Source organism: Morone saxatilis, unplaced genomic scaffold (assembly GCF_004916995.1).
Source record: "Morone saxatilis isolate NCDOM2014 unplaced genomic scaffold, NCSU_SB_2.0 Contig12, whole genome shotgun sequence".
Classification (NCBI taxonomy): domain Eukaryota; kingdom Metazoa; phylum Chordata; class Actinopteri; family Moronidae; genus Morone; species Morone saxatilis.
Genome location: NW_023339674.1, coordinates 10,909,982 through 10,921,926, shown reverse-complemented (window position 1 = coordinate 10,921,926; position 11,945 = coordinate 10,909,982). Strand labels below are relative to the sequence as shown.

Here is an 11,945-nt window from a genome sequence, read left to right as displayed (position 1 = left end):
AAAAAATGCAGCCCATATGTGCGGCATATCATAATTGAAGGAGCTGTTGAGACTTAGCAGATGCTAAGATAAGCTTACAACAAGGTGCCTTTAGTACAATAGCTGTTATGGAGGTTTTGACTGTATCACATGCTCTTCTTCAGCAGACAGACCTTTCCCAAAGTCAAAGTTTGCTGCTCCAGAAAGCTCTGGAACAGCTACTAAATAGACCTTGTGGATATATTGTGTCATCTACTAAGAGGAATGTAATTTTGAACACTTACTATTCCACGACAACTCGGCAAACTCCATCTGCTCAGTAAGATCATCTGATATGGTTGAAAGCACCAGAACAGCTCCTAAATGGACCTCGTCTTTTTTATTGTTTTCTCATGAGCTATTATCACCAGACCTGTAAGTCTTGGCTTGGCCTTCTTCTGGGTGCTTTGCAGACATTGCATGTCCTTGTTTTCCCTTAAACCCATATAAAGCTAATGACTTATTAGAAATATTAGAGTTGTGCCATTGTGCCACTGTTGATAGAGGAAGCTTCCTGAAGTCAAACCAGCTTTCTCTGTGTGAACCGCAAGGATGTTCCAACAGAGCTGCTTTCTGTGATATTGCAAAGGGAAAAAAAGGTGATTAGCCCAGAATTTGCCTATTAATTGCCAGAACATTAAGCTGCATTGATGTTCAAAATTGAAAGCTATAAGCTCATCACAGACCTGAATGAATAATTGATCCTTGAATGAAATGTTAGCATTAAACGTTAGCCCGCTAAAACACACCCACACAGGACTTACTTTTCTCCCACTGCCTAATAGGCTTTCCTCCTCCTTCCTGGCCATCTCCTCTTTTTCTTGTTTCCAATCTAACAAACACATATACACACACCCAACCACCTAGACAATTACAGACGTCTGCTTATTTTGCCCTGGGAACTTTTGGCAGTTTATGGGCCAGATACCACACTTGAGAAGAAACAATTTGGTACAGTCATGAAAGAGCAGAAAAAGCAGACCATAAAACGTTTCTCCACGTGGTGTAGATATCACAAGGCCCTCTACCTTAAGGGAAATGGTCAGCTTATATCTTTTTCCATTTATGAATATTGCTGCTGTGCAACAGTAATGGCATGATTTTGTATCATTGAAAGAGTTTGAAGTGAGAGGTAGATATTGCAAAAGGCAAAAAGAGATCATTACTGTGCATCATATCTATTTGTCTGTATTTCTTTCTTACAGTGGCTTTCCTCTTCCATTAATAGAGAAAACATCATGATCCCAAAAAAACTGGGGGAAACAACATTAAGTGCTCAGAGACAGATGTTGGGCTTTTACATCTAACACCACCAGATGGCACTCTTCTGGAGATAGGAAAAGAGGGGAACATAAAAGTTGAAGTTATAACTTGTCTCTCTTTGCTTTTACCCAAATGTGTTCTCTCAATCACCTAAAATATGGAAAAAAATCCTAACTGCAACCTTTCTCGCTTAATACAACAAAAAAAAGTTGTAAATGCTTTCATTTTATCAACCCAAGAATCAGGTTAACTGCAAATTAACTTAAACTGACATCTTAAAATGATGTAGGTGCAGAGGCAGCCTTGAAGTGGAAGAGCTGCTGTTTAAAATCTGTAAAATGTCCACTGTTGAGAAGGATTTGAGCAAGGCACTTTATCTGCAACTGCTCTAAATAACTGCTACAGAGAAGAAAAGCTGTAACAAGAGGGTTTCTGGTTTGTATCCCTGTACCAGCTGTGAAAACAGGTAACATGCCCTGCTCACTTAAAAACCCCAGTTCAGGTGCCGCTGAGCAAGGCACTGAACCCTCACTCTGCTCCAGCTGACCAGTGGAGCTCCTAGGCCAGAACATAACGGAATTTGGTAAAAAAAAAAACTCTGTTAGGCCATGATGAGCTGAGGACATACGTTGGGACGTGCTAAATACATGTGTGCTTTGTCAAAACTAATCACCTTCAACATCACTTGAAGTAACCAACAGACAGACAAAAACATTTGTCAACATCTGTCCAAAAGAAAAGTGATGACATCTGTGCCACTTTTCTTTTTTCTGTCTTGTGAAGTTTTCCATCAAAAGAAAACAAGAAAAAATTAGAGCCAAGGCTAGTGACAATGTAAGAGAACAAAAAATAACCATCTCGATCATGTTCAAGCCATCATGTGCCCCTCTGGCCTTGTTTGATGTCTCTTTCAAACAAAGGGACAGAAACCCCCCACAGAACAGAACAAAGGCACACAACACTTTCCATATAAATGTGGAGTGGAAAGAACACTAAAACCAGAGTAAGAGTGAGCAGATGTGCCCGGCACAGAGATGACACCATGTCGTTCGTCTTTGAAAAAGCCACATGTGTCTGATGTTGGGGACATGTAAAACGTCTATCGTCATTCAGGGAGCTGAGAGGAAAGGCTCTGTGGTGCTGAAGCTGTTGGGTGGGTTGTAATTTGTTTTCGGCTGGTGCATCGTCAGCAGTGCCACTCCTGCCACCTTCTGGACCTCAGCGGGACGGTTGAATTGGGTCAGAAAAGGAGGAAGAAAAAAATCTGAAGTCAACAGTGTGTGTGTGTGTACAATAGACTCCATCCAAAAGATGCGTGCAAATTACACTTAGCATTTGTTTCAAGTGCAAAATGAGCGGGGTTTTCTCAGCCCTGAGATGCTGATTAAGATCTGGCTAATTCTTTTTCACAAACTTTTCTCTGAAAATGTCGGAATGGAATGAAGCAACCACTGACATGTAACCAGCAAGATAGGCAGCAAGTTTGTAATGGATGCTGTACACTTGCACAACAGGTGTGATTGACCTTAGAGTTGAAAGCTTTAGGGGCTGTATGGAGTGAGTAAAAACACCAAACATATAAAATAAAATAACTTGGGTCAATACCATATCTGCCACATAAGTGATAAATTAATTTTCATCAAAGAGGCAGGTAGAAATCGATTTAGAGAAGCTCAGGCTGTTTAGTGACATATTATTTGTGCCAGTGGTCGTATTATAGTAGAAGGAAAGGAAAACTTAGGTTCAAGGCAGTCAGAAAACAGCATCAACGAAAAAAACTACTATCCTATACTATCCTATTTGGATGTTCGTCAAGTCCGAGTTGTTGAAAGAATGAAACTATGGTGTGGTTAAACATCCTAACCAGTGTAATAATACACCTGCCACCATAGAGCTTGTCAGCCTATTGATGTGCATAATGTATAAATATTGGTTTGGTTTCACTGTGACCTGATGAAGATCCAACTAGGATCAAAACGTTGTCATTATTCAACGTTTGTGGCATGGAGTAAGTGTGCAGGCTTTACTGTTTTTTCATTTAATGGTCATATTATAGTCATGTGTATATTTAGCAAAGGTTATGGGAAATATGTGGAATCCTGGCTTGTGGTACAATGTAACAACTTATTTTGCTTTGCAGGATGTGACATTGTGTGTTTCAAAATAAAACTGTATTGTTTTCATTTTTTGCCTGGATGATCACCAGGTACATAAAGCACTTTAAGAAAGAAGATGCAATCTTTCTGGGGCGAACTCAATAGAAATGATCTATCCTGTTTTATGTGGTGCTTAAAAAAGCTATTAAACCAAACATTAAATGGTACGCCAAGCTCTTTCATAAGCAAAACAGCCTAAATACCATCTCCTTCAACTTTATCGCCTAAGTGGATTTTTAAAGTATCATGATCTCTTACATCACCTTTCTGTCTACTAAGATCTAAATCTTTTTACATCAGTTACCCTCACTATTAATACAATTTGTCTGGTTTTATAAGTCCTCTCTGACCTCAAACTGCTCTGTCTTTACAACTGTCTTTCTAATGTAAAAAAATGTGTGTGAATCTAGTTTCTGCACTACTTCCTCCAGTAAAAAAAAGGGAAAAGGAAAAGGGAAAAAAAAGCTGGGTAAAGAGTACAGGGGATTCCCAATATCATCAAGACTAATCTGGAAAACTGTGGTAAAATAAAATGATTTAGAAATTACACAGAAAGCAGAAAAGCATCAGAAGGATCCATGATTTACAGTATCAAGGCCTACACATCCTGGGTTTGGACTGACCCATATTCCAGAGCCAGGAAACTTGTCCTCACCACCACCACCTCCACACGCAGCCCGGTCCAACACAGGTTAGCCGTAGAGGGCCTACTGATCATGATCCAATGCGACCCTGTGCTAATTCCCTGGTGAAAGCCACCCAGTCAGTCCAGCGGTGCCTCAAAACCTCAAGGTTTATATGAACAAGCTCCACTCTGAATGGGAACCCAGGAACTAGGCCGGTAATAACAGACCTCAGGAAAAAAGGTTTTGACCAAAGACAGAGTGGTGAACAGAGACTCACCCCGTTCGCCCCCTCGTTTTCTTTCCCTGCAGGTTTTGGGAGAATGTCGAACACGCTTCCTGTAAAGCTATTATTTATTACAGCCTCCGTTTTTGATGGCCGGGGTCATGTAGCCTGCTGTCTATTTATCCTAGAGGTCATTTACTACATTAGGCCTGGTTTCGGGGGCCAGGAGAGGAAGAGAAGAACGAAATCTAAGAAGCAGGAACTAAATTGGTAGCAAATGTATAGCCTCCAACTTGCCCCTTGGCCCTAATGCGTTTTTCAAGTGCTCTGCTCACCGTGCTCCAAGATGCGGGGATGGCTTGCCTCTGAAATAATATTTCAACAGTGGTTACAGACGCAAAACCGGCGCCATCTCTCAGCTTGGGTTGTTCCCACCAAAGTGCAGCATAAGGGATTTTCATTTTATTTCTGGGAAGATGTTATGCTTTGCTGTGTAGTGGTGGTGGCCTTAAGGTTAAGAGAAGCAGGCTCATGATTAAAAGCTTGCAGGTTTGAATTCCCAGGCTGAATGATGAAACAGAAGGAGATATGGAGCACATCTTCCTTTAACAGCTGTACCACTGAGGTGCCTTTGAGCCAAGCATTTAACTGTATCTCCAGTGGAGCTGTGCACTGGCTTCAGCAAGAGACTGTGGTTGTACTGGGCCGCTCCCAGGTTGGATGAATGTAACTGTGTGAATGTGAAGCAGGGCGTTGCTGGAAAAAAAGAGCATATGTGCTCAAATCACCAAGAAAGGTTAAAAACAGACATCAGTGCAGAGGCTACCAGGCCGCCCACACAAGCCTGAAACTGAGCTACTAAAGTTATATAAACAAATTGAAAAACACACCTTATGTTAATGAGAGATCATTTACCCTTATGGTACAGTCATTCTGGTCAGCCATTTTCCCAAAATGATTTCTGCTAAGTTTGAGATCAATGCCTCAACGATGTTTACGTGGAGCCAGAATCGCTGTTCTTCTGCAGCTAAACTCCCTCAAAGATGACATTGACCATCTCATTTTCATTCAAATGGCTCAGTGGAGTCCCATTTGCTTTCTGCTCTCCTACAGCCCAACAGGCTCAATAAAAACCAATGAGCTGGTGAAAACAGAAAACCTAGTTGTTGTCTTATACAAACAGCATATGGTTTGCTCAGTGTGGCTGCACATGGCAGCACTCCTTCTACTTCATTTGCTCCTCTGTATCGAGTTGTCCTCTTACCATCTGGGTAATTATGAAGTTTCCCACTCTCCAAGTTTCTTTTGCCAACACTTTACTACAGCATTAATCAAGGGTATTAATAAAAATATGCATAGTATTGATATGATGAACAGCAGGCATATGATAGTACTGTGAAAATAAAAATAATGAATGCTCAACTGTAATTCACAAGTTGATTTTTATTATGACCTTTTTATTTCAAGTTATTTCGCCGGGCCGAGAAATAGTCGATCATGTGACTTCCTGTAAAACCACACCTTGTCATTTTTACATGTTCTTGTGTAAAAAGATTAAACAAACCAGATATAACATGTTAATTAGTGAACTAGAGGTGGAGGTAGCGACCTTTGGACACAACCAGGCTAGCTGTATTCCCCTGTTTTTAGTCTTTATGCTAAGCTAAGCTAACTATCTCCTGACTGTAGCTTAAAAATATGTAAAAATATGAGAATGGTATTGATTTTCTCATATAACTCTATTTAAGAAAGCAAATAAGTGTATTTTACAAAACAGTTAACTATTCCTTTAAAGGTGTTTGAGTGTCTGTAGATCATAGTATTTTCTTTATTCAGCTATGGTGGAGGTAAGTGTTGCTTTTACTAACTAATGAGATCTTTTCCAAACAAGCAATTTCCTGTGAATATTTTTCATAGAAATACAAAGCAAATCCCATATTCTCCCACAGGAATCAGACATCCCATATTCCCAACTCCCAGAAACATTATTAACTACTTGACTGTCTCTGCTGTCAGCGGAGGCTGAATGTTTTTTGGACAAATTTGATGAATCTGCCCTCTGGACCTAAAAAAGATAAAGTTGCGGGATATGTCTTGTCATAATGCCGGGCTCTGATCAGCAGCCATGCATGTAGCTGACAGGATGTTGCAGATGCTGAAGAAGATAACTCCTTCCCCAAGGCAAAGTGAGATTAATAGCGCTATTATACATTACATCTGTCACACAGCCCAGATCGAACAAAACACCAAAGATCCTTGGTTTGTAAGGTTTGTAAGCCTCTGTCTTTGTGCAGTTTCATGTCTTGTAGGGGAGCGATACGTACAGCATGCAGGTAAGTGGAAGCAAAATCACAGTAAACTGATGTTTCATATGGTGGGCTGCACCTGTCCGTAGGTCACCATGGTGACTCTGCCTGGGCCAGAAGTGGCAGGGTCCCCAGATGAGGTGGTCCAACCCTGGCCCATTGTTTGTGGTTTTTCCTCCCATGTTCACCCTGAGGTGCTTTAACTGTGACACTCTCTGAAAACTGGAAACCTACAGGAAAGGTTGCATGTATGTACTGTTCTGAATCTAAAAGTGTCTGAGTGTTTTTTTTTACATGTTTGTGCATGTGTCTTTGCAAATTTACTTATGCGCTGAATGAGTATGTGTACATGGACTGGATCTCCCTGTGAGGACGTGATATAATATCCCTGTTTTATTCCACCTGAACATTTAGCAAGTGAGATTGATGTTTGACACAGGTGCCTCGAGCCAAAGAGCGTTGTTACTCAGCAACTTCTGTCTATGATTATTATGATTACTTGGCAAATCATATGTCTTTGTCTGTGTGTGTTTCTGTCTCTACTGCACATAAGAGGATGGCAGCAACTTGAATGGATTAAGGTCAGCCTCTGAATGTTCACTAGATGGCCACAAGGTGGAGTACATACTAAGCGAGATACTTGAAGTCTAGACATACATACTGCAAGGTTGTAATTCATTATTAAGGGTTTTTTCTTTCGTCTTTTAGATTACATATGAGAAATTGCTTTAATGTTGTTGTTTTATTCCCCCCTTTCTTTCTTTCTGCATTCACTGTTCCCTGTTATGCTTGTTTTAAACCATCTTTAGTTTATCTGCTGATGGCCTGGTCCAATCTGTAGTCCAGTGTCTATACATTGATACTACAGCATTTTAATTGTTTGTACACGACAACGATCAGGCTATTCACTGACCCTGACTCTAACCAGAAATATTACAAATTAACACAATATTCTTCTGTAAAATATGCAGCATGTGCTATTGTACAAATGACTAAATCAAGTTGTAACTTGAGAATTTAAAATGTTTGCTTAATATACAAACACACTACTTTTCATTTAGAGATTAAATGTGTTCTGCTACCTCACAGGTCATATATTTTTTTCACAGCCATGCATTCTTTTGTAATGTATCATTTTAAGATTTTGAAGAGCATTGTCCTTAAGATTTCAGTAAGGTTTTAACACATTTAAGGTATGTTGCTGCCCTCTACAGGAAAAAAGAATTATATCTGCTCCATTGCAATGTAAGATGTATTTCAAAACTAAATTGAGACTGTTAAGATAGTTTGATACAAATATACATTTTATTACTATAAAAGAACCCTTCCAAGAAAGACAGACTAAAGCAATGGTAAATTGTGCACAGGAAATGAACAAAGCTGTATAAAGAGGCTTAGTTAATGGCAGATCCCAAAATGTATACACAGATATTTTGGAATGAGCTACTGAAATGTCCAGATGTTTTTTAAAAAGGTGTGGTTGGTTAAATTATCAAATGTATTATTTGACAGTAATCACGTTACTTTACCAGGAACCTCCAAGAGTTGCGTTGTACTATAAAGCCATCCCAGAAAGAGTATAAACATTGAAGCTTTTTTTGTCTATTGATATGCCAATAGTTCAACTACCACTGACTTGTCAGCACTGACAAAGAAATGGGCTGACTGTTGCCCTTAGCCATTATTCCCAGTCAACCAAAGATTTCATATTTAACAGTCCCATTTGCCCTTTTTGGGGGTACAATTTCAAAGGGAAGCTTTGAAGCAACAAAGTTTATAAAAGACAAAAAGGACAGCATCCTGAAACTTATAACAGGAATCTATCACACTAAAAACATCCAAGGTTTTTCCCCTGAACTGTCCTGAAAATGTCACGCAAGATTCCTCTGCACACACACAAAACTGTTAAATGTGAAATGACAGTGGTTCTGGAAGGACAACAAAACAGTTAAATCCAAACATGTCCCCTGGCTACGTGCATGTTTTCCAAAATGCTTCAGATATTTTTTTCATTTGCATGATGGTGTAAAACTCCATTATCTTAAGTGAACAGTGGTTTTTAAACCACTGAATTATGTAAATCCTTGTCTCAGTGATGGACACTTTAAATGGGACAAGATGAGGTGTCTTATTTACACAATGTCTGACAAACACACTTTTTGTGGACTGGAGAATAAATATGTTGGTCCTCCACACACTGCAGCACTCCGCTGTCTCAGTCACTGTCTGACGATTCACTGGAGCTGGACGAAGAAGACGAGGAGGAAGATTCGTGTTTCTTCTTCTTCTGTTTCTTCTTGTGATTCTTCCCATGTTCACTTTTGTTCTTTTTGCTTTTCTTCTTGTGGCTTTTCACTTTCTTTTTCTTCCGCCTCTCCTCTTCATCAGATGAGGAGTAGGACCTGCCGTGTTTCTTTTTCTTCTTTGTTCTTTCGTCATCGCTTGACGAAGCAGATCTACGGTGTGAAAAACAACAAAAAAGAATTAAAAAAACAACTTATTTAAAGGCTGTAAACCTGTAAAATACCTAACCTGATTTTTGAACACCAATTTATTTTGTTGCCCAAATTAAGACTTTCACGTGTACAGGCCTGCACAGGTATGTATTATCAGTACAAGAATCACAGACTTCACGCTGCAGGTCTAAATGCTCAATTCCGATTTTTTTGCTTGGTTGTTCACATTATAATTCAAATGCGACCGCCATCAGACTCCAGTGGGAAAAGTCTATGGCCCTGAAATGACTGTTTTTACGGTAAAATACGTAAAAGCCAAATGAAATGCTGCATAGACTGTCATAAAAAAAAAAATCAGATATGGGTCGGCCACTTTTGCCTGCAGTCTGAACGTAGCCTTAGACTCCATGTCTGCAATAGTTTACCTTAACAGAACACAGTACAGATATAGCTGCATTACACAATTTGTATGCATTTACATATATGTATGTTTTTGTTGTCAGAAGACTATACAAGTATAAAAAAAATGAAAGTTTAGGGCCAGTGTGAACAAAAGAAAAAAAGAATTCAGAACATGTTCCCTGGCATTGTACATGTTGTACATAAATGTAAAAAGGTAAAAACAACATACCTCTTCCTCGACATTCTGTCTCTGCTCTTCTTCTTTTTGTGTCTCTTTTTTCTATCATTGGCATCATCATGGGAACCTACACAGATTTGCAGACGGAACAGTCAAGACACTTCTTATTGGACGAGTAGCTGCTCCTAAATTAAAACGGCAAGTAACACAACACAGAGAATCGGAGAAAGTATGTCTAATAATAGCGACACTGACTGGGGCTACTGCTGCCACTCATCTCTGTGCAAGACCCAACCAGCCTAAATCACAAAGTAACGCTGTGTTACAGTAAAATGCTCCATCCATCCCCATGTTGTCTAGTTGCCCAAGAGTTCAAAACTTAAGAGAAAAAAAGAAATTGTATCCTGTAACAGTAGTAATTAGAGAAAATTGAAGCTCTTGTGTCTTCTGTCTCTTTTGCTCACAGTCCAGTTAGGTTGGCAAATCTTTTTGTATTTGTGTATGAGTTAATTAACATCAAGTTGCATGACTTCTAGTGACTTCTGAGCACTGACGAATAAAGTGTCTCATCTCAAACTGCTTTGTCAATCTGTAAACTAGTTCTTCCAAGACTGTTTAACAAGGATACTTCCCTATATTGTGTTTTTACTGTTTTCCATGTCCAAATTCACATTTTCATCATTAATGATTATCTTATTGCCTTTCATTTAAGACATTATGATGGATCATGATAGTTTACCTCTACGATGCTGGCCATTTCGCCCCACCTTCTCAGAGGCTGCAGCTACATCGTCTTCACTCTCCTCACTGCTCGTGCTGCTTACATCCAGAACAATGTCTTTCTGGGGGTCCACTCTGACAAAGTTTCGGCACTCGAAGGTCAAGTGGCCCGCTGAAAAATTAACATCCAGGAGAGAATGAATGAACAACTACGGCAAACAATGTCATCGATTACATTTTAGAATTAAAACCCCCCCACCTTTCACAAGGAAACACATATCAGTGGATACTCACTATTACCATCAATATTCCTGGATTAAACCTGATTAAAACATACTCTATCTGGACTCTAACAAGCCCACATTTACCCAGGTTACTAATGGGACTAATAGCAACGTACACACAAACAAACCATAATTGGTTTACTTACGATATCCACATTTCTTGCACCCAGCTCTGATGTTGTCCTTATTAACGTTAGGCCCTGTGAGACAATAAGAGTTTGTTAGGCTTAGTAATGAATTATTTGAATGCATGCACACATGAATGTCCAATAACAAGGTGAGGTTATTATGTAACGTTACATTAGCAATACATGGCTGGTGATCAGCTTAATGAGCCTACTGCCACCACGGACAGTCTATGAGCAGTCTACATTTATTTAGATTTTTGAATCGCAAAGACCCACATGGACATTTTAGGTCACTTAATACGCATCAGCTAATTTGCTGCGTAGCTATATCGAAGCACTATAACGTACGATGTAACGTTAGACATTTATGAGTAAATGAACACAATGCTGTATGTTTCAGGTGTGTAGCGTTTAAAGGCAGCATCGGTTATTGGGTCTGTTAGCTAACGTAAGGCAAACGTTAAGATTAGCATCACTGTGTTAATCTGCTTTGCATTCGATTAATTAGGAGTCATTCATCTGGAAATGTAAACGTATAGACAAAATCTAACGCCTACCTGGATCTTCCATTGTATTAGCCATGATAAAGCCGTACGAATACAACAATGGCAGTGCGTGAATACAACAAAAGTTTCCCCAATCTTCCGTGGGCCGGAAACATTTCAACTTCTGGGTTCCGTCTTCTTCTTTTGTTCCCTTTTTGAACCTCCTTTTAGCGTTTGGAAAACCAAATTAGTGGCGCATTACCGCCACCAACTGGACTGGAGTACTAGGCAATCGATTGCGCTGGTGTAAAGGATTTGTTCCTTCAACAGCTTCATGTTTTAAGCCAGCTTTGAAGAACCTTAAACATATAAAATTATTGAATCATGCAATTAAAAATGTAGGCCTAAAAGCTAATGATCTACAGAGTTTAGGGTTTAGGGAAGCCAGAAGAGTAAGTAAGTAAGTAAGTAAAGCTTTACTTATATAGCACCTTTTTGACACAGAGATCCAAAGTGCTTTACAAACAACAAATAAACATAAGGGTATAACCATACCCAATCAAACAAACATAGGGAGCATGTATACAAACAAAGGAAGATAAAACAAGAGGGAAAGAATAAATTAAAAGAGAGAAGACAGAACAAACAAGGACATCTATAAAAAGGCTTGCCTGTAGAGGTGGGTTTTGAGCAGCCACTT

At 39.4% G+C, this 11,945-nt stretch overlaps 1 protein-coding gene across 1 annotated transcript; it reads right to left on the bottom strand.

Moving 5' to 3' along the window:
- Nucleotides 1–7,875: 7,875 nt before the first annotated feature.
- Nucleotides 7,876–11,457, bottom strand: srek1ip1 (SREK1-interacting protein 1). Its single transcript, XM_035654003.1, has 5 exons — nt 11,318–11,457; nt 10,779–10,832; nt 10,368–10,520; nt 9,680–9,755; nt 7,876–9,048 (listed from the first exon to the last, which is right to left on the bottom strand). Exons 1-5 carry the CDS (start codon nt 11,340–11,342, stop codon nt 8,808–8,810), a joined length of 549 nt encoding a protein of 182 aa, XP_035509896.1. The 5' UTR covers nt 11,343–11,457; the 3' UTR covers nt 7,876–8,807.
- Nucleotides 11,458–11,945: the final 488 nt, after the last annotated feature.

Bases quoted from the DNA above. Each gene is read 5' to 3' on its own strand.
- srek1ip1 (XM_035654003.1), bottom strand. From the start codon at position 11,342: ATGGCTAATACAATGGAAGATCCAG. The intron at 10,833-11,317 runs GTAGGCGTTAGA...ATTGTCTCACAG, and splicing joins TAATACAATGGAAGATCCAG to GGCCTAACGTTAATAAGGAC. The intron at 9,756-10,367 runs GTAAACTATCAT...AAATCTGTGTAG, and splicing joins AAATGGCCAGCATCGTAGAG to GTTCCCATGATGATGCCAAT.